The sequence below is a fragment of the Pleuronectes platessa genome, chromosome 12 (genome assembly GCF_947347685.1).
Source record: "Pleuronectes platessa chromosome 12, fPlePla1.1, whole genome shotgun sequence".
In the NCBI taxonomy this organism is placed as follows: domain Eukaryota; kingdom Metazoa; phylum Chordata; class Actinopteri; order Pleuronectiformes; family Pleuronectidae; genus Pleuronectes; species Pleuronectes platessa.
In genome coordinates, this window is record NC_070637.1 from 21,185,626 (window position 1) to 21,209,052 (window position 23,427).

At 41.8% G+C, this 23,427-nt stretch overlaps 1 protein-coding gene across 1 annotated transcript; it reads left to right on the forward strand.

The window, feature by feature from the left end:
• The first annotated feature begins 5,729 nt into the window (after positions 1–5,729).
• Positions 5,730–22,962, forward strand: ppm1ba (protein phosphatase, Mg2+/Mn2+ dependent, 1Ba). Its single transcript, XM_053435746.1, has 6 exons — positions 5,730–6,130; positions 12,474–13,390; positions 13,828–13,945; positions 15,429–15,543; positions 15,929–15,986; positions 18,661–22,962. The coding sequence occupies exons 2-6, from the start codon at positions 12,503–12,505 to the stop codon at positions 18,688–18,690; spliced, it is 1,209 nt and encodes a 402-aa protein (XP_053291721.1). The 5' UTR covers positions 5,730–6,130; positions 12,474–12,502; the 3' UTR covers positions 18,691–22,962.
• The last annotated feature ends 465 nt before the right edge of the window (positions 22,963–23,427 follow it).

Consider the following 23,427-nt stretch of genomic DNA (forward strand, 5'->3'; position numbering starts at 1 on the left):
ATTACCAATTTAGACAGTAAACGAAACCAAATATTGTTATTGCTGCTATGAAAACATTTGCATCATATTTTTCATACATGACTACATTCATCTCAGAGCTGGTCCCACAAGGTCACTTGCTGATGGGTGACGACATATGGCTGCAGCCCATGCCCCCCCGACAGACCATATACACACATGTTACAGCGACAGGCTAAAAGTAGTGGGTGTGCCTGAGCACATGTCGGCAGCTGGACGTTACAGGCATGTGATCAGGACCGTTTGTGTGTGTGTGTGTGTGTGTGTGTGTGTGTGTGTGTGTTTGTATGTGAATGTGTGTGAGATACATTCATGTGTCCGCAAGTGCTGGGCATGCATGTGATTGACATATGTCCACGCAGAGCCCCCTATGTTTACATGCACTGTTTTCTCTGCGAGTGCATGTGTGTGTGAATTTGTACATTGAGCACAGGCCTGTGTGGTTGTAATCCGCACTGGGCAGCTGCGCTCATTCGTATTCAGCCCTAAGGCACATCTAGGCTGTCCCACTGATTAGGGATCAGAGAGACGGAGAGAGGAGGAGAGGGAGAAATGGAGGAGAATGAAATAGAGAGAGAGAGTAAGAGACAAAGGGAGAGAGTTGGAGACAAAGCAGGATAGAGAGGTCCTCTCCCATTAAGTAAACAGTTGGTTAATGACTCTAATCCCATTACGCAGGGGAAGCAGCTTGCCCCGTCACATAACACACATTAATATGCATGTGTAAGTTTGTGGTGTACGTTTTCTTCTTCTCTCACACAAAACACGCACATACACTCGATACATTTACGCCCAGGAAATTAAATTGATTTGCCCTCATAAGCTTTCATCAAAGCCCCCGACGTTACACCGTGAGCTGTTAAGGAGGCCTGAAGAGCAGACTTATGAAAATGACATGTAAATCAAATGAGCGCTGTATATTTTCAGGCCCGATTCACCAACAATTATTGTTTTGACCCGGCTCCTCAGTCGACAAAAGAAACCTGCTTCCCCTGAGGAGCAGGAAATCAGCTTTTCAAGTGCTCTTGTGTTTGAAGAGTGGAGGGCAAGGCAAGGCGTGATTGCGGCACAGTGCGCCGAGGATCAGACGTGGAGTGATTAGAAGTGGAGAAAATGCTGCAAAGGCCCAGGCTGCCTGTGTGATTCTCCTTCACATGTAATATACAAATAAGCAGTACTTGACTCAGTGTTTATACTCCTAACTTGTGCTGATCTGGTGTGAAAAAAATTATAAAATGAAAAAATGTCTATGCATTTGTAAGTATTTAACCTCATCATAAAACATGTCTAGGGTGGCATAACAATAATGAAATGTCTGATAAAGGAACCGTGAACCCATCAATAAAGTAATCTATCATACGTAGCACGTGAATGCAGATGCATGTACTTATCATCTGCAATACAGAGCTGGTGGTTCTTTATATGAATACTTGAAGTAAAAGTGTTGCTCAATTAAAAATCTTGATTGTTCAATGTCACCCTGAAAGGACATGGCCACCGAATAGATTCCCGAGTAGAAACTGTGATTAAAAAATATATTATTTTGTTAAAACTAGGACATTTAAAATAATAATAACACTTATAGGCTGCAGTGTACTTTCTTGAGGGATCAGGGGTGGGCAACACCGAGAAATTACTTTTCAGTTGAGGCCTACACAGTAGAAAAAGAAACAAGCAATGAATATGGTTATACAGAACAATAATCTTACTAATGGAGCTAATGATAGAAAACGATCAAAAGCAATTTCAGTGTCACACAGCATTAGACAACATCAATATGAGAATAAGAATGTTAGGGATGAAAGGGGAGTCAAACCAAGTTAAGTAATTAAATGGTTTAAACAGTCTGTAACACCAGAGTGAGGTTAACGGTTTTTAATTAATAACAATAAAAAGGTGAATTGAGATGTGACTCCATCATAACCACACATCCAGTACAGAGAAGACACTTCCCGAGAGTCCAATTTCATGATGATAGTGAATTGCATCACTTCCAATGTAAGGTCGGGACTAAGATGGCTTCAGATTTCCCTCACATGTCATAGTATTGTGTGAAGTACAGTACAGAGTCATTTCAAGCCAAGCTAGATTTCTTCATGAGCACATTTTTGACGATCTAACCCACAGGAGGACGTTTTGGTGGCTGTATGAAATTTGCTTCATACTGACTAAATGATCACATTATTAATAGCACACTTTAAGAACTTAAAGATACACAGACGGACACACAGGCGCCAACACGATGACATCATGTTCAGCATACTGTATACAGTGAAGGACATTCAAATCTAGACTTTAGAGAATGCATAAAAACTCTCATCTTCATAAAGTTCAAACAAAATAATACCACTGCAGAAAGAGCTAAGTTTCTCAGAGGGTGTGTTTGACCTTTTTCACAGCAGTATGGGTCGCACTAAATAAAACACGACCATTTACATTTGTCTTTTATGTCTGTAGGTTAATTTGCCTCACAACACTCTCTTTACCCTCCTGCCCGAAAACTTCCTCATCCTCTTCCGACGACTGACTCTAGCAGGATGAGTCTCTTCAAAGAGCTGTGTCTGTGGTACGTGGTGGCTCTCAGCTGGTTCCTCTGCTGCTGCAGTAACATCACATAGGTGATCCAGGTCTTCAACCCTGTCAAGGGATTGAGGAGCAGCCGAGCCGGTGTCATCTGACAGAGCCCAGGGTGTAAAATATGATAAAAGGCTCCAATCTAAGAACAGCATTTTGTGTAGACAATCCATAGAGCTGAAAAAACAGAACTCAGCTGATTAGTCAGGGAACAATCAGTCAACAATTCATTCCATTAATACAACTACGACTAAAACCAGTTACTTACTATAGGTTTGTCGTGTTATCCATCAGGTGGACCATTGAAAGAAAGGAGTGTTTGAGACCCATCTCTGGTGTGAGCCTCCTCTTTTGGTCAGTCTGCAGGAGGCCAGTGAGGAGACTGACGAACGCTCTCCTGTCCTGCAGATCTCTGTGTCCATTCAGCACTGGGTGAAGCTGGATTGAAAACAAAGGAGGTGACAGTTTTAACTACTTCCTGTCTCTCAACAACAGAGAAACTTGGTGCTAATTCTTCCTTTCGTAATAAATTGGAGGACTTACTGTGATGAGGTCTTCCAGGCTTCTAATATCACTTGTCCATTCCTTTGGCTCGACGGCAGTCTCCTGTTTGTACTCACTTGGTAAAAAACATGTTAGTCAGATACTTGATAATCTGTTCAACATTTTGTAAAGAGCTATTGTCTTAGCGGCAGAGAAATATTTTAAAACCGGTTAAAATACCTTCAACCATCGACCTGGGTTGCCCCAGTGCTGGTCCTCTGTGAAGAACTGACTGGTGTATAGTCCAGCCTTGAGGAGGTGATCAGCTGGCAGACCCAGCATGTCCACAAATCCTTTCACCTGGAGAGAGAATAAAAAGAATCACATCAGCCGACATCCAACATCAAGTCTCCTATTGGATTTGGACATGTTTTTCTGGCAGCATGGAAAAGGCTTTGCATTTAAAATCTACATACATTAAAATACTTATTCCCTGGTACTCGCAGCTGACCGAAAATGGGGGGTTGGCTAGGTAGAGGAACAGTAGTACCCAGCCAAAACACCACATATCGATGGCCTCTGAGACAGGGAGGCCTAGGGTGTCCTCTGGTGACCTGTGAGTAAAAAAAATAACCAAAAGAGACAAATTCACCATGTGTACTGAAGACTGACATAACTTCTGCTGGATCATTAACAAGGCAAACACACAAGTGCACACATGTTCAAAAATGAGGTTGACACATTGATCCTACCTGTAGCCCCTGGGCTGGGTTCTATTGCCATACGTGTCCCCTGAGGTCACATCACAACATCAGCATTACAAAAAGTAAGCAAAGTTAAATAAAATGAATACCTATGATATAATAGATGATGATATTTCACTCACCATGTTCAAATTAATAAACTATCGATTTTATGGCGTGATTCATTAATTTGGCTTCTTCACCTGAGATTAATCTTTTTGTGTCGTCACAGATGTGAATAAAAAACAAAGATGACAATAAACCTCTGAAGGAACAGGTTTCCATCCAAGCCAATGTTAACAGAGAATATAATCACAATAGGCCATGCATTAGGTAAAAAGGACAGAAATAATAATAATCAGAAATATCAGCTTATCTCTGTCCTTCAGCTCCATAATAATCAAATACTGATCAATACTGATCATGAAGCTGAGGCTGAAGGTATTAGCAGTTGAGCATCGTTTCGATTTCAGGAGTGTGTTGCGCCTTGTAAGAGAATATATGATGTGATTCCCTTAACGTGAAAGTCAAGTGCATGAGTTTGTTGATCAAATTGTGAAAGCACCAAAAATTCTCAGCCCCCCAAGCATGAAAATACTGCAATTACTTTATAAATAATCCAAAGTAAAGCACCTGTTGTTTTTCTGAATGTTTATTCAGAGATCTACTGTAAGTGCACTGCAACATGTATGTAGACGATGTATTACCCAGTGGCACAGGGTCTCAATCAATAGGTGAAGCTCCAGGTTAGATAAGGATATGTTTCTTAGCTGCGCCAGATTAAGAACATGTGCACTTTTGAAATTTACATGCATATGGTCACTATCAATTTGTATACCTGCTAATTCCACAAACGTCTGCCTGTGGGTCTCTTTCTGTATGCTGAATTCAAATCACACAACCTGATCGCTTCACTGGAAGAATGTGTTTTGTTAGATGCAGTGCAGTGGAAAATTTTGACATGTGTTATGTTCAATAGTAATAAATTTGAATAAACAGACAAAGATGAGTCAGTGGGTGCAGGGCCTCTATACTCAGTCTGCTGATCAAGTTGCATTTTATTATGCCTCCTCAGATAAATATAGCAACAGTCTGCAGCTTGGACAATTCGCCGCAAGATCATTTTGATAATTTTTTATTTCACCACATCAGACTGACACAGACATTAACAGGTGCTTCGATTCAATTGTATTTGTTAAGTGCCAAATCATAATGTAAATTATCTCAAGGCACTTTACACAGAAGGGTCAAGAGCTTAAAATGTATACATGCAAAGTATGAAAGAATAACAGCAGTTCGGTAAATCTAAACACCAGCATTCCATTTTGTTCAAACATCTTCCTTCTCTCCCAGGTGAATCTGTAAGTGTGTCTGCAGTGACATGTGTTAATGAAGGCAGGGATACACAACTCTTTAGAATTTCTCACTATAGAAACTGTAAAACAATGAAAATTGCTCAAAATAGAGAAAAGAACGCAACCAGTTAGATGGTGGGACCAAGGGAAACCCCCAGTTCACTAGACTTTGGAGCTGGTTGGGGGTGCATGAAGGATTACAGCCAGTCGTCCCACCAGGTATTTCGTCATGTGATATTGATTTTTAACTGTATTTATTACGTTATATATTCCATTTTATTTGTAAGAATATTTATAACACACAAACACACACACACACACACACAAACACACACACACACACACACACACACACACACACACACACACACACACACACACACACACACGACTTGATTTCCACTGTTTACAATCCATCAGAGGGGGGAGGTGTGACCGACTCGTCATTTGACCAATCATATATCGGCTTCCGAATCGGCGCGCGTCCAATCGCGGCGAAAAGCGAACACACAAGCCCCGCCCCTGAACTGGAAATTGAAAAAGAACGTCATCAGCCTTCATACATTTAGCTTTAGCTCAAATTAGCTCGGCGGTCGCGAACCGAGTTGTATCAGCCCCCCCCTCTTCCAGCGGCTCGCCGGCGTTGGCGGTGTTTATCGACGGTTGTGCTGCCGGGTGCGGGACCGAGCGAGCGAGCCATGTTGGTGAAAGCTTCCCTCCGGTGCAGAGACCTGCTGAAGGGAGAACCGACCGTGTGAAATGCTGGCTAGCGGGGAGCAGAGCTAGCTAGGGGCCCGAGAAGCGAAAGTGGCTAACACCGACGAGCGCTAAGCCCATCACAACAAGCCCGGGCACTTAAAACACACCCGAGCCCTTAAGCCCCGAGGAGCAGCAGCAGCGAGCAGCAGCAGCAGCCACCGGCCGGAGGAACTCCCTTTTTTTTTTAAATATACAAAAGTAAGTAACGTCAGGGCGCTGGGGTTTCAAAGCTAAAATGTCCACTACGTGTTTTTCCCCTACAGCAACACAAGCTAGTCGCCCTGCTAACGTGCAGTACAACACTTGTGACAAGTGTGAACTTCTCTAGCGGGTGTAGCTGCTAACACAAGTAGCCTCGGTGTCCCCCCCACCCCAAGGCGCAGATAACCCTCAGGCAGGTTAATCTCATTATGGTCAATAACAGGCAATACAGTACACCAGTGGTGGTTAATGGTGATTAATGGGATATTAACAACCCTGCTCGTGTTTAGCTGGTTATTAAACACGCTGGCTCCCATTTTGCTACGTGACGTTATTTCGTTCATAATGTTCTAAACCATTTAAAAAATGTGTTATTAGCGTCACACTTGCTTTGTTATTGATAGAATGAGTGAATGAATGGATCTGAGTCGACTCTGCACTCGAACCCTTCACATTGTGTTTAAATCTATTCTTGTTTTGGTGTCAACATGGTCAAGAACTACAGGATTATTTGGCTTTTAATTCACGCTACACTGAAAGGGACTTGACATTTAACAAGTATTTTTCAATACCACATGAATATTTGCAACAGGTGTGACCTACGTGAGGAGCCTGGTTCACACATTGTTTACTCTGTTATCTGTTTTCAAAAGTTGTTCCCTAAAAAGGGGCAGGAGAACAATGTCTATGCCAGCCCACACACCAATGGTCTAGTTAAATTCATACTCTATTATCTGTTGACAATTTACGCGGCAAAGTCTTACTCAATCTAATAATCCTCAGAGGTTTGTACAAAAGCACCAGCGCAGGAATTAACTTGTTTTATTGCGTTGTTGTGGGTAGGGTTTATTGGGTTGTTTTTGTGTGTGGGTGTGTGTTTCAAAGTGTGTGTGTCTGACAGTGTGTTCCAGAAATGGCAGCATCATCACTGGCATGTTTGTGTTGGCACCCTGATGTGAAATCCTGCACAAGCCACGCTGTTTTAGCCAGTGACTGCTGCATGTCCACCAGCCCGGTCCAAAGGCATTTATCTATACAGTTTTTTGGCCGGGACTATCGACTGAATCACTTTGCACACAGATGTACACTGGGGACGCGGTGTTAACTGGCAGGCTCAAAATAACTGAGAGAATTAATTTGCCAAGAGCCAAGAAGGGCAGTTGGATTATCTGGGCGAATGTGTCTGAACAAGAAAAGACTTGAGATATAGATGAATTTTCTGATTACATTGTTTTCTGTTTTTGGGATCAGCCAGTGTAATATTCCCTGTTTATACCGACGTCCCTAATAATGCCTGAATGAGCTGTCTGGGCTATACATAGTTATCCTTCATACTGAGTTGTATTAACACCTCATCTAATATGTTAACATTTTTAGTCTTCTATTTCAAACCCTATACCATTTCAACTGCATATCAGAATCTGTTATCAATATAAACCTATAAAATGCAGCAAGTAGTGGCTATAATACTCAAGAAGTATTACTGAATGTGTTAATATGAAGACATTGTTTCGCAACTTTTGAGGCCCGGGATTCAAATTGAAGGCACACTGGTTTTCTGGATAACAAGAGCAGATATATTCAAGTACACAAGTTCCTCCTGTTGCCCAGAACCCACTCACACTCCAGTGTATCACAACACATTTACCTCCACTTTGCCTATAGTCTGTCTGTAGACTCCAGTCTGGTCAGGTAACGGCTCTAGCTTCCCCGACGCCACTGCACTAAAGATGGCTGAAGCTGTCTGTTCAAAGTGCACTTGTTCCAGGACAGAGACTGCTTCTGGTGTGGCTTCAGTGATGAGTCATCAGAGAGGGGGATCAGAGAAATCCCCCCCCTGTTTATACCACCTCTCTAATTTGTTATAAAGTCAGAGGCTCACCGAGGGTTAAAAATGATTCTGTTCTAACTACCATCTTTTATCATAACTGGGAATAAGCGGATTACACCAGCTATATCCAGATCCATTTGAGCTTTTCACAAATGTGGACATGGCAAATAGACATTTAATCAGTGGAAAGATGATCATCTACTATATTGGTAGTCAATTTACCCCATGCTCTCAGTATTTGCTTTATTAACTGTTTGATAGCCTGCAAATCAGGGTGGTATCTGTGGTGGTAGCTAGTACAGCTAATACAAAACAGAACAATATATATACAGCTCTATCACTGTTTTTCATAAATCTCACTGGTTATGTTTGCCCTAGCCAGCTCTCCTACGGTTGGATGTTAGCTGCTGTCCTCTTCCTCCTATTCCACATCTCTCTCTTCACACCACTCTTCATTCTTTAGAATCAGAATCAGAAAAATCATTAACAACAACATTGTCCTCTCTCATGAGCACTTGGTATTAACTAGCAGTTATACCAGCCTTCTTCTCTGAAGGGAAAAGCCAACAGTAAAAATCAATACGTGTTGGTCAGTCTTGATTTTGTGGCAGGCCACATATAGAACAATGTACGGTAAAGACTTAACAACGTAGGGTAGTTAACTCACAGAATTGTTCATTTATTCATTATTGCTTATTATATGGGGATTTTAGTGGACATGGAAAACAGGAGTGTCTTGGATAAAAATATGTATTATTGGAGATACTCCAATCATTCCAATTAGCTCCTCAGTTAGTGAGTTAGTTACTTTTCCACAACTTATTATTTAGCATGGCAGGACACTGTAATTTGGATGTAATAATTCTGACATTTATGCAACACTAGACTTATTTCAAAGTGGATTATTTAGAACGAGTGCTGTTCTTCAGAGAGGCTGCACGTTACATCAGCCACACTTGCTGCTGTACTCCAAACTGAATCAGCCAGTTTGACTACTGTACGCAACTAAATTCCCAGTGACCTTATCTGGGCACGGCATCTCTTTCTGTCTGCTGTTCTTCTTTTCATAACCATATATAAATCCTTCATGTGTTGATTTAATGTGAGAATCTCACTCGGCAGCATCCTTGTAGTGCCCTGACTACAGGCTTTCAACACAACAGTCTTTTTCATATTTCACGATACCCTGTTCACAACCAATCAAGTTGAATCATTGTAGTGTCGTCATTTCGTTTTAGTTCATAGACGGACACACCAGTAATCTGTATCTGTGTATTTATATCACATATATTACCTTAAATGTCACCAAGCAAGTCTCAGAAGGGAGAGTGGCAGTCTGTGTTTGATGAGCTAATCTGGCTCTGCGTGTATCCCATCAGCAGCTGACTGTTAAATTGAGTTATCTGTTAGAGCTGGCCTGCTTGTCTGAAGTCTGAATTGCGGATGCTCTGTGTCTGTCCTCAACTTTGACTCTCGAAGAGCATCAGCCATTCACTCCATCTTGCCACGTGTGCCTCGAAGATGTGAGAGAGAGACGGGTTGTGTGTTGTGATTGAATACATAAGAATGAGGTTAGTATTTGTTGTTGAGATGAAACTTAACCCCATGTGCATGCCATAAATGGACAAATGCAAGCAGGCACACTCGCACAGTGTCATGGCTGTGCAGTCCCCCCCCTCCCCCCCCTCAAAGGCTACAACCACCAACATCTCACTGCCTCTGTTGCCACGACAACCACTCAGCTGCCACTCCAAGCTGTGTAACCATGGCGACATGCACTGGGTGTCATCACTCCCTGAAGTTCTCAGTGCTCACATTGATGTTATGTGCACTGGTTTTTATTTTTCTCTTTTTATGAAAGAGAATATGACAAATGTTGTGGTCCCAGCTGTTGATGACATGATGAGCTTTTAAATGAGAGGGTCCTTTTCTCGGTGCAGTGTGTATGTGGTTGTTGATTGGGTGAAAGAGCAAATGATTTGGGTTTGATGATGGCACAAAGGGCTTTGATACCGGCTGTAAAAGGAGCTAAATGCCGAAGTGAATGTGTTCGTTGTCAAGGTTGTGACCAGTGACGCTTCCCGGCCCTTTGATATGTAGTCAGTGGCCAAGTGTGTATCTCTGTGTGTGTGTGTGTGTGTGTCTGAAATAAAGCACGTCTCCTGTATCGCTTAAATGAATTCGGAAGTCTGGAAGTCACACCAACCACTTTGTTCTAAAAGAAAACAAAAAAATAGTGTTCTTGCTACATCAAACTGTGTGGGTCACCTCTGTTTGTCTGTTAAGTCTGTGTGTTTTGCAAGAATTATTTAAACAATAATATTCAGAGTACTTGAAGTCCACTTCAGATTTCTGTAATCCATCTCAATAACGTTCTTTGCATATTTTACATAAGCAGTTTTTATTAATGGAATTGTTAAGACGCTCTCAATTATGTTTCGAGTGACTGGTATTTTTATTCCTTTGCTAAAGTGTTATGTTTGACATGCTCCACTGAATCATTCTGAAGCAGCCTCCAGATCAATTTGGTCATTTTACAGTTTGTCATTATATCAAATATATACTAGGGTGTATATATAATGTTCATTGCCCTAATGTGAAAAAATATCAACTACAGACATAACTGGAGGAAAAAGCTTTGCATTTTCCAAATGTTCTACCAGAAGCAAAAGTTAAAATGCATATATTTGATCAGTGATTCTAATAAAAGACAAGTCCTTTCAACATTGGCTTTTCTACAGTCTTAAGTTATGTCCTAGTGACTTCATTTTAAATTTTCAAGTGTCCAGTCACAAGTGATATTTACGGTGCTCAAAGTACAGTACAGGATGATCTACTCGGACACAGGAAAACCGAAGACCTTTCCGGTTGTAGTTATGCTCATGAAATGTGAGTGAAGTGCAATCGGTCATGTGGGCAGTGTAGACCGAGGTACTAGTTAAGATTGGAGCTTATCTGCTCAGTCAGATGTGAGATAGTGAACTGGAACAAGCTGCCTCAATGCAGATAGGGTGACTTTGTTCAGCTCATGTGATTGACTCATTTGCTAGGGAGCCTTGTTTGTTTCTTTCTCATTGATAGTCTAAACATGGCGTTGACCTTTGACCCTTAAAATGGATTAACAGAAATATGACTGTGGGTAAAATGAACTGTTAGCACTCAGCCTTAACCCTCTGTACATTAAGAGACCGGAACCTTGGGTATGCCAACAACTTATTTGTAAGTCACATTTATTGATATCCTCAGAAATAATGTACAAGTTAACAGTGCAATATCGAGGCTAAGAGGCCATAAAGTAGTGTCACAATCAATAAGACTGTAAGTTGTTCTCCTTTCGTAACTAATTAACAACAAATTCTGGACACATAATTTCTGGCTGCTATCAAGTAGCCTGATGCTGCCGTTCATTTAGCTAATGCAGGTGCAGTAGACAGATAACACATTATCTTGACCACTCGATCGAGTTTGGTAATGCTCTTAGTGGCCAGTTGTGGCCAAAGAAGCTTTTAAGCTCTTCAGTCTTTTTAAGCAGAAACCAAAGTGCCTTTGCTCTTTCTGGATATGGTGAACGACGATCTCTGTTGATTTATTCCTTTACGCCCAGTTGAATCACTGGTTGAAGTATTAGTTGTTAAGTTAGCAGTGAAAGAAACACACACGTGCTTAAAAGCTCCCAGAGTCCAAGTTCAACCCCTGTGGGACATCTGCTGGGTTCATGTTTTCAGGCCCTCAAAGTGTGTTTAGACGTGTAATATGAGTTTGTTGGCTGAGAAAGCATAACCACTACAAATGTTGAGTGGAAGCCTAAATCATGTTTTAATTATTAAGTACCATATCAAAGTAGAACAACAATTTAGCACGCTGACAGTCAGATATTACAAAGTCATAATGACAGAGAGAAAAATTAGACCCGTTTTACATTTTACTCAGACATATTATAAAATTGTACAGAAAACACCGTACAAGTGATGTAAGTTTCCACTCAATGGAAAAACAATTACTTCCATGGCGTCTGTCATTTCCCCTAGGGTTAACAAACACGTCACAACACACGCCGCTTCTCGAAACACATTAAACACAACCTAATTTAAAGGCAGCAATAATCGTCAGTGAATGTTCAAGTCATATTTGCAATTGAACCAACCCTGGCACTGCTACATCTGAATTGAATGAAGCCATGATGTTATTAGTGTCACCTGTGTCAAATGTCAACTGAGGGAGAAGCTAAAAGTGTAAACATCCAGTGGAAATGGAGAACTAAATTAGTACAGAGATTTGACATAACTTTAAATAGTAGTTCCTTTTCTAACTGCCAAAATAACAGATTTGAATGTTGTGTTGTGTTTATTGTGTGGAATTGGGCACAGCTTTGGAGGTTGTAATGAAAATGCAAAAGTGAGTGAAGCAATCTTTATAGTTTTCAAGGTCAGACTTTTAGCATTTTGTGAATATAGAGTGCAAGTCTGAAGTGTTTATAATGTATTCCCCCCCCCCCCACCTCTCACACAGGTAGCAGTGGGTCACTCAAGGTCAGAGCCATGGGTGCGTTCCTGGACAAACCCAAGACGGAGAAGCACAACTTGCACGGGGAGGGCAACGGCCTACGCTATGGCCTGAGCTCCATGCAGGGCTGGCGGGTGGAGATGGAAGACGCTCATACAGCTGTGGTGGGACTCCCTACTACGGGTCTGAGTGACTGGTCGTTTTTTGCCGTGTACGATGGTCATGCTGGCTCCAGGGTTGCCAACTATTGCTCCAAGCATCTCCTGGAACACATTTTGAGTTCCAGCTTAGGGGCCAGGGGGACACAAGGCTCCCAGGCTGGTTCAGACAGTTCCAGCGGTGACGCTCCATCAACAGTTCCTCCTACAGTGGAGGCTGTAAAAGTCGGGATCCGGACAGGGTTCCTGAGGATTGACGAGCACATGCGCAGCTTCTCAGACCTTCGCAACGGCATGGACCGTAGTGGCTCCACAGCAGTGGGAGTCCTCCTGTCACCTGAGCATTTTTTCTTCATCAACTGTGGTGATTCTCGAGCTGTTCTCTGCCGCAGTTCACAGGTGTGCTTCTCCACACTTGACCACAAGCCTTGCAACCCACGTGAGAGAGAGCGCATCCAGAATGCTGGCGGCTCCGTGATGATTCAGAGGGTTAATGGGTCGCTGGCTGTCTCGAGAGCTTTGGGGGACTACGATTACAAGTGTGTGGATGGGAAAGGCCCCACAGAGCAGCTGGTCAGCCCCGAACCAGAGGTGTATGAGATGATTCGGGCCCCAGAACAGGATCAGTTTGTGGTCCTGGCGTGCGATGGCATCTGGGATGTCATGACCAACGAAGAGCTGTGCGACTTTGTGAAATCCAGGCTCGAGGTGTCCGATGACCTGGAAAGAGTCTGCAATGAGGTGGTGGATACCTGCCTGCACAAGGTGACTGCACGTTTGTTTTATAATGGGACTTATTTGCATTGTTGCTGTGTTGCTTCTATTTTGTAATGAGTTGACGGGTTAAAGTTCCAAGTCACTCGTTTACCACAAGTGACGCATTTAATGGTATGATGAAGAAATAGTATCTGTACATATATCATTGCTCATGCCTTTGACTTCTTTAGGCTTCAAAGAAGGCTATAAAAATCGGGCCGGCTTATTCTTTAATCCTGACCATTGACTGTGGTCAGTTTCAATTGACTAGATTGCCATGAATTTAAAAAGGGACATTTGCTTACATGGAAACACTCGGTTGTGAGCTGAAGCACATAATGTCCCTTTACTTGTGCCTAGGAAATCATCGCTGTTTCTTTCAGCCCTACACAATGACCCCATCTCTTAACTGCTCTCTCTTCATTCCTCTCTTCTCCCGTCCATAGGGGAGTCGGGATAACATGAGTGTTGTGTTAGTGTGTTTGCCCAACGCTCCCAAAGTGTCGGAGGAAGCTGTGAGGAAAGACGCTGAGCTCAACAAATATCTGGAGTCAAGAGTGGAAGGTGAGAATGAATGGATGAAGAAGATGTGTGCGATTATATCATAATGACGACGTTGAATAGTTCAAATTAAAGTTGCTTAGTTTTATGTTAGTTTTTCCTGAAACCGGTCTGTATGCACAGCCTTTGTGTGGCTTTATATTAACCAGCTTCTAGAAGCATCATTATACCCCCCAGTTGCTCGCGGTGAATCCAGCGGGGGATTCCCTGCTGTGGATTTCTACAGACTTTATACCAGGAGGCCAAGGGGATAAAGTCCCTAGACACCGCACAGCGTCTCACATGGACATTTGCGTTCACACAGGCACCTCCTCTGGAGAGAATAGGGAGGAACTGCTGAGTCCAATGCATGTCTGAGAGCAGTTTTAGTATCATGTGGTTATTCGTGAATGCTTTTATCAAAGCCTTGGTTTACATTCTTATTAAATCACCCATGAAACCCTTAATATTGTCATTTGTTAGTCTACTTGAGGAAAAAGATCTCTATCTTTCTCCAGCTGAAACCTTATCATATCTGTATGATGTGTGTTTTCTACACCCACTGATCCTGCCACTCTCTATTCTCTAACCTCCAGCCAAGTTAGCTCCGGCTCACAGCAGAAGAAAGACACCAATTGTGACCTCCTTTTCATTCCAGCAAGCATCTACCCTCTTTATTCCCTGTTTGCGCCTCTCCTCCCTTTCCCTTCCCCTTTCCCTCCCTCGCTCAAACATTCCCTGTCTTTTCTGGATGTATGCCCTGCTCTCCTCCTTTTCTTTCTGTCCCTTTTTTCTTTCTCATTTCATCCCATTTTATTTTCTCAGGATGCAAGAGGCCCTCTGATAAACATAGTGCTGTTTTTCTAGTCTTCATTGCTTATTTCTGCTCATTTCCCTCGCTTAAAAAAACCAGGGCTTTTCAGCTGTTTCAGATTTAAGCTAAACATGAAAATGTTTTTTTTAAACCCTGAAACTAATTTAAATTAATTTAACATCTCAGTACTTATTTTGTCTCGAACCATAGGAAACTTTTCCAGTATTTGGAACCTACATTGTAATATCCACAGATTGCAAAACAAAGAGTTAGTTGTGTATAATACTGCAAATTAATGTTTGCTCATTTCATTGTTCAGCACTCCAAAGTTGGTTCAAGCTGAAAGGTAGATGACACATGCGCGTTTTGTTTAGTTGAAGCAAAGTAGATGTTTGGCTTCAGGTACTGTCTGATACTAGGAGAGAGTGAAAGAAAGAGAGTAAACAGAAAATGGCAGAGGAATGCTCTGGCTGAACATTGACCTGGCCTCATGCCACTCATCTCAGTTGCAGGCCTCTCTCTGTCACCATCTCTCCCTCTCTCTGTCTCAGACACAAACTCATGTCTCATTCACTTGTTCTCTTTCCATCGCCACCTTTTCTCCTTCTAGGTCACGTTTTTGGTCTTTGTCTCGACTATCGGCAGCTTTGTTACACGTGTATAACAACATGCCTGGTGTTGTTTTTTTTTCAGAGATGTTGTCTCGGCCGGCGGAGGATGGGTTTCCAGACCTGGTAACAGTGATGAGGAACTTGTCCACTGACAGCGGCATGCCCCCTCTTCCACCAGGGGGAGGCCTTGCCAGCAAGTAAGGACCACTGCCCTCAAGGGGGGGGAGGCTGTGTTATCTCATAGGAGTCACAAACATATGGAATGAAAATATAAAAGTGTTAGGAGAATTTTAAACTCTCTGCTGAGTAGTGGCTTAGAAAAGGCCATCAGATGACCTTAACAGAGCCAATGTAAAACTTGATTAATAGTTATTATCTATTACTGCCCAGTAATTAACTTGTTTGTCATTCTTTGTACAGGGTAATATTTGCATTAAAATAGGAGCAAAATGTTTCCCTTTCTTAAGAAAAACACTTGGCTGTACCTTGGTTTTCCACATTTCCCTCCTCATGTTACTTTGATCGATGTTGTGAATAGATTAGCCCAAGAGACCTCATCACCTCATTTTTGTATTCCTACAGACGCAGTGTTATTGAAGCAGTATACAACCATCTGAACCCATACAGGGAGGAGGATGGGGTGAGTGTCCGTATATGTGATTAATGAATAAGCTTTGTCCTTCTCTTACCATTTAAACAGCTTTCTCTCACACAGATCTTATGCTTTTGTTAAGTTTATTTTACTAAAAACATGAGTTTCAGTCGTTTTCCGATGGGTGACCCCTAACTGTACAGTTTACATTTTCATACCCACAACCACAGAAGATGATGTAATACATTTTACCTCAGGGATGGCTTTGAGAAATGTCTCCTTCCCATTTTGTTAAACGTTGCATGATGCACACGCTTCGGCCGGCCCTCGTGATGGGTTTTACATACATGACGACATAGCTCTGTCAAAATCTTTCTCCTCTTTTACCAAATCTGGTTTCAACAGGTGAAGGCATTCTCTTCAAATGTGCTCACTGAAATATATCAAGAAGTGGCGCAATCTTTTGTTCATGAAAGATTCCTACTTTCTTAGTTATACTTATTTTTCTGTCTTTCTTTAGTTTAGTCCAAAGGATTTGATAGCTTTTTGGATCAGTCTGGACTTACCAGACATCAGATTAATACAAAGCACAATGCTAGAGTATCTGCCACTGGTAAAAGAAAAGTTTCCTCCTTTTAGCATGACTAGAATTGCAATTTTTCCTGCTGGAAATCGAAATCCTTAAGCTTTGTGCTTCCTTTTTAAGTTGCAGACCTGCAAACAGACTTGCACACACGCACACACATACACGGGCTGCTTCTTCATTGAGGAGAGTTGCTGCAGTCAACTCAGGAATCAAAACATCAAAAGATTCTTTCTGTTTTTGCAGATCAGAGCACTGATGTGTGTGTGTGTGACTTTAAATGATGGATCAGATGTGTTTGAGAGTGACTGACACAGAAATGCCAACGTGACAGTCTGAAGAATCAATAGAGCTGCAGTGCAATTTCTAGGCTGGTCTGGTTGGTTGTGTGTCGAGTGTTTGTTTGTGTGTGTGTGTGTGTGTACTTGTGTGTACTCTGTTGAGGAGCATGTGTTGGTGTTGACTTTCACTGCAGTAAAGTTACTCTGTTTGCATATATTCATTGTGTGGCATTTAGGAAACCTCTTTAGATAAGTGCTATACAAATGAAGGTATTGTAATTATTATTATACACAATAATTTGTTTTAATAACTCTAATTAAAGCCACTGTTTTGATTGTAGCATCTGTCCAACTATTGGACTCAACTTTTCTTTGACCCTACCCCACCTAGTTTCCCAAATTTAACAAAACGGTTGGTTTTCAGTTTTAAAGTTTTCATTGCTGTATATTAAGGACAAGCTATTATTTGTAATGGTTTTAAACCATTGAGTTAAATATAATATACATTACGCTACAACATAATTGTAGCGTAATGTTTTTTTCATGATACAATAGCAGTACATCGTTTTTCTTTTAATTAAAGGTGCTAGCAGTAAAACATTGCTCTGAATTACATCTCACAGCTGCATTTGGAAGCTAAAGCGTCTGTAAACTCATAGTTTTATAAGATTCAGCAACATATGTACAGATTATTGCCCGTAAGTAGTCAACTCTGAAGTTTCACTGACTAAGACTTAAAGTTTTATCTAAAATTATATTTTGAGCCTGACTGGTTAATGTTTTGCTTGGCTACCGGTATCTGAATTTCATTGGCATTAATGTTTTATAACAGAATTTTAGGCATAATTGCCCATTGGTTGGGGGGGTGTCGGCATCAGCCCCCAGATATCCATATCAGTCGGGCTCTGGTAGTTTCTCTTTACATCAGAACACACACATTAAATAGGGTTGTATCAAATTTTCTAACAATGTGTTCACCCTCTGATTAACGCAGCCCTCCTGTTTCATTTGGTAAGTCATCACATATCACATATATAATTATTACACCTCTACCCTCTTCTTCCAACCCGTCATTTACAAACAGAAATACACAACCACACACACACATCCGTACACAGTCTAATAGGCATGTAAGTGGAGACCTGTTGCGCATATTCCCCCTGTCACACCTTCATCAGTCTCCAGTCCCTGTTCTGATCTACTCTCTAGCATGTAGAGCCCATTCAGATTTCAAGGCGTGTGCGTACGTGTGTGTACGTGTGCGTACGTGTGTGTGTGTATTTGCGTCTGCGTGTAGCCATGACTGTCCTGAGGAGGACGAGTGATTGGTCAGTGTTTCTGGTCCTGTCAGCCCCTTCTCTCACTTTGCACTCACCAACACGCATGCACTGGCCCTACACGCATGCATCGCTGTCTCACTCAGTCTTTCCACAACTGCACGCAAAGCATACAACTCTGTTTTTGTGTCACTCCCTGCAATGAGATAAGAAAAAGTCTTGGGAATTGTTGTGTTGGCATAACGAAGCTACACACTGAGATTGGGAGTGTGTCCTTGCTTTCTGTGCTGTTGTTTGTTTATACTTTATTTTGTTGTTTTTCCTGTTGTGTCGATCATAGGAAAACCTGCCATTGAAGACGAGGCTGGGAAAGCGAAACAATACTGTGTAAAGATTTGTTCCACTGTTAATAATGATGCGCTCTCTTTTTTTTCTCCCCTCTCTCACCCTTGTCTTCTGTATCTTCTCTAATTCATCCTTCCTTTTCTTCTTCCTGCTATACTCTACTTCCCCCCCCTCCCTCCCTCTTTCTCTTCTCATTTTCTCTTCCCCTTCTCTCTCATGTTCCTTTCTTCCTACAGAGCGGCGCTGACTTGGAGTGTCACTGGTAGCTGTCCAGCACAACTGCCTGATCCAACAAAACAGGACCACTTTTCCACACGCGATCACATCCATTGTCACCTTTTTAATTTCCTCTGGGATTTTTTAATTTATTGTTTCCCCCCCTCCCCCCTCCACACTGAGATCAAGCAACGCCGAAATCCAGGTTTTAAAAATACACACAACCCCCCCCTCTCCCCCCCCCCGACGTGGAGGACTGCAAAAACAGATTTGGTTCTTTTCATAGAACAAAATGTTGAAAAAAAGAGAACAACTGCATCAATCGCCTGAAAAGAGAACGGTGTATAGGGTATATACATCACAGGAGAGGCAAACAAGCACAGTTTCTCTCGCCCCTCGTCTGCTTGCTTTTTTTTTTGTAGTGGTTGTTTTTGTTGTGGATTGCCGGAGACACAGGAGCAGCCCTGCTCTGAACGCTTTGGGGCTACATGGTGCCTTGCTCAGAACCGAGAGAGAGGGAGGACTTCACAACAGCCAGCCATGACCAAACCTGCCGCTCATGGACGATTTCCACATTCTGATTGGCAGCGTTTCTTCTTCTCTTCTTTTTTTTTTGGCATTATTTGTTTTGAAGTGTAAACTCTACTTGCACCTGACTGGTAGCCAATCGACCACACAAGCCTGTGAGTCCCACACACATAGTTCAGGCAAGTTTGGTTTGTGGACATTTACTAGAACCCGACCAGGGCCCAACCGTTCACCTGCCCAGGCACACGGCTTGCTGGAGAATGCCTCACAGAACTATGAGGTTTCAAACTCTCTAAGTCCACACTATCCAAAGACCTCTGGTTTAGAAGCCTCCAATTCAGCTGCCAAGAGGTTCGTCTCCTGAGGGGAACGCTCGGGAGAGAAATCTGTGAGGCAACTTATTTCAGTTTTCATCCTTCCATGCTGTCCAAGCTAAAACAGGACACAGGTGTGCTGGTGTGCCAGGCTACACATAGGAAGTTCATAGACGTACAGTAACAGTAACTCAAATTTGATGATTTTTCTTGCACGTCCCTTCTCACTCTCTCGCCTCTTCGTCACTTAAAGGATGCTATCTAACACTTTTTCTTTTTGGTTTTACTTTTCCCTCCGTCTCTCTTCTCACGTTTCTGTTTCTTCATATTGTCCGAAGACACTCGGCTGTCACTTGCATCGGCTGACAAGGTCGGAATCATAAGCTTTTGAGCCTGCTGTTGTTTAAGAGAAAGATGGAAATTATATATTAAATTCATATATATATACATATAGATATATATTTTTATTTGTTTGTTTTCGTTTAATTCCCAGCCATGGTATTCGTTGTGGCCTTGTGTGTGTGTCTGTGTGTCTGTCTGTGTAGCTGTTTTCAGACATGCACTGGACTCCGCAAATGTCCGAGTGAGACGCTCCGCAGATTCGGCAAACTTTAACCACCTGGTCTCCCAGTATCATGTCCGTAGAAAACCAGTAGAGGTCGATGCAGGAGTTCCCGCGCTGGATTCATCGCGAGCAAGTGTGGGGGGGGGGTAATAACGCTAATAACTCACGACAGAATCCGTAGGTCATGTCTGAAAACAGCTTGTGTGTGTCTGAGTGTGAGAATGAGACCCATGTACGAGTGTATGTGCACATTTGTTTGTGTGTGGGTGTGTAGTTAATGAAAACATAGTCCAAGTTGCACACACAGAGTTCCCACGCAGCAGTGTTCCAAAGACAGGGTCCGGGGTAAAGGGATTCCAGCCTCACCCTTTTCTTCCCCCTCTCTCAACATCCTGTATCTACATAGAGTCCTGCTTGTGCTACAACTTGTCTTTTCTATCTCTCCTGTGTTTTAAAAAATTGCCTTTTTTGTTTTGATTGGAAAAAAACTCCATCAAGGATCTTTTTTTTTTTAATGTTTTTTTTGGTGTGTGTGTATATATAGTTTTTCAAAGTACTGTGGCTATGGTCCTACAATAGATGAATAAGGAAACGCCAAGGGGGGGGGCTTAAAGTCGAACTTGTGCACCAGAGTGGGAGCGAGAAGAAGGTTTCTGGTGTTTCACTGTATGAAGTAAACGAGAGAGACTCTAGGACAGAATGGGCCCTACACCCGTAGCTGTGGTCGCAATTTTTCTCCAATGTTTCTTTCATAGACGTCGCCTCAAAGGCACATGATGGTTGCTGGGAAAAAACCCTTGTTTGACTCTTTGGATTGACCAGCAGTCCGTTTCATTTCTGTCGATCTAAGCACTAAAAGAAAAGAAATCACTGAAACCTCAGAATTACTGTCAGAAATAAACCTTTTCTTTTCAGTATTTTGTGGAAACAAATGTGTTGCAGAGACAACACGGACACACTCTGAGTGTGTATTCTTTCCTGTAGGTGAATCTAAAATAGGATTATAAGTATGCACACAATTGTAATATACACTTTTTGTTCCTCAATCATTCAATGGCAAATTCATTGTGCTTTTTGAAGTGGCAGTATTGAAAGAGAATAGGCCGTAAAGAGTTTGCTGGGTGGTTAATGTTCTTGTGGTACACTTGCTCTCGGTGCCATACGACAAATAGGTACTTGAATGTGTTGTTCATTTTGCAGTTGCGCTGTTTTAATGGGATGATTGATTTTTCTTTTCTTTGTTTGTGGTGGAGGGAGTGGGAGGGGTGGGATCTCTTTAGTTGTGCATGTTTTGTGATTGAGGGGAGGAGTGTATTTTGTGTGTTAGTGGGCGGGTGGGGACAATGCAGGGATGTTCAGTGTGGTGGAGCACAATGTCTGAGAGGAAAGGTGACGGTGAAAGTACAAGCTGGAGGAAAATGGAACCAAAAGCAGCAGATTTCTCTATTGAATTAGACGGAAATCCAGCCGACCAATTCAAAACTTTATATTTCAATGCAACTTATTCTACGACTGAGTGTTAGGGCCGTCAAAAGGAAAAATAAATCCAATTTAAAAAAACAAAGACTCAAATTACAAGAATTTAAAGCTATGTGTAGCTAAATACCCCAACTTTGAAAAGATTGTGCAAGAAATCGAGTTTATTCCGACTTCAATCACTAGTTCATTATCGTAACATTACCAGTTTATTCTCGCAATAGACAAAACTCCCAGTATTATGACTTAATTATGCAGTATTTGAAGTTTCTTCTCAATTATGACTTAATTCTCATAATGTTATGGCTCTATCCTTGTAATATTATTACTTTTCTCTTGTAATATTACAATTTATTGCAAATATTATAACTTCAGTCACGTTATAATGTCTTTCTTTTTCAAATTAATATTCCCTTTAAAATGGCCCTAACCATCGTGGGATTTAATATTCTCCTTGAAACTAAATTAAATTCCCAGTCTAGACACTTTCTTTCACAACCTGTATTTCCTGACTTTAACATTGTGTTAAGTTTCCACCACACTGAGCACAGCCCTCACTTTAGGTTTATGTTTAAGCTGTATCAGACACTGGGCTAGAGGAGAGGAGTGAAGGAGGGAGAAACATTTTTATTTTTCTGAATGTAATTTTTTCATTATTCACACTGATCCCACTGCATGGACTGAACACAAGCAGCCTCGCAGCATCATGTTCTCTCCTCGTCATCGTGTAAAGTCAGAACAAGGTCTCTTCTGTTCAAAAAGCAAACAAAAAGAGAGTAAACAAACAAAAAAACACGTATTATTTTGTTCCAAAATCACAACCATGATCAAGACTCCGACAGGAGAACTTCTCAGTGTTTCTTTCAGAGGAGACTTTGGAGGTTTGGTGAATGATTTGCTCTGATTCAGGATATTTAGAGGAAGTTTTACGAAGCACAAGCTGGTTTGATGTGATGAGAGCCACGGAAGGGAGGATTTCTAATCTGCTAGGAAACGACATTAGGCAGACGTGACATCACGTGACGTTCCTCAGGTGGATTTGTTTGGACGAAGATGAACCCATGGTCCTCCTCGCCACCTCCTTCTGTCGTCTCTGGTCACTCTTTATACCTTCACTGTCAGAGGTGATTGAAACGTATGGCGGCTCTGATGATTTCCACACTCGTTTTATTTATTCCAATGCTTTCTAGCTCTAATGAATATGCTGTATTCTGGAGACAGAATGAGAAGTGATGATCGGCTGGCGTGTGATTGAGAGTGATGTATGACCCACTCACCTTCACCTTTGACCTTTGATAAGATTCAAACAAGGTGAGGTTTACGAGACACCCGGGGCATTCACCATCCCTTCTTCCTGTATTAATTTCCCAGTATGCTATTGTGATGTTACAGACCATACAGTAAACATAAATGTCAATAAAGATGGATTTAACTTTAAACACTTTTTCAGCCTGTGTCTTTTTTCTTACCAGTAACGGTTCAGCATGACACGAGTGAAACCTTTCTTATGTCCTGTGACAGTTGGTGTTCGGGGGAAATGTTCAGCAGCACATTGTTTTGTGCCAGGTTAAACAAAAGTGCCTTTTAAAGAAGAATTAATCACAATGCAACTTAGGGAAATAAGCACAAGTCTGTCAACAAGTTGTTTTAAAACACTTTGGAGTCATCAGAACTTTGTGAGGGTTATTTAGCTGCAACAAGCAATTTCTGCACTAGATATCACTAAAGTCTACACACCGAACCTATAAAAAGTGCTTTTACAATAACATGTCAACAGTTGTAAAAGCTCCAATTAGCCGTTTGTAAATGGACTTTGGTCCAGTTGACCTGCAAAGCCTTTTACATAAGATAACTCGAGGAGGATTTTCCTCAACCTGGCAACCCAAAACAAAAATAACCCATAA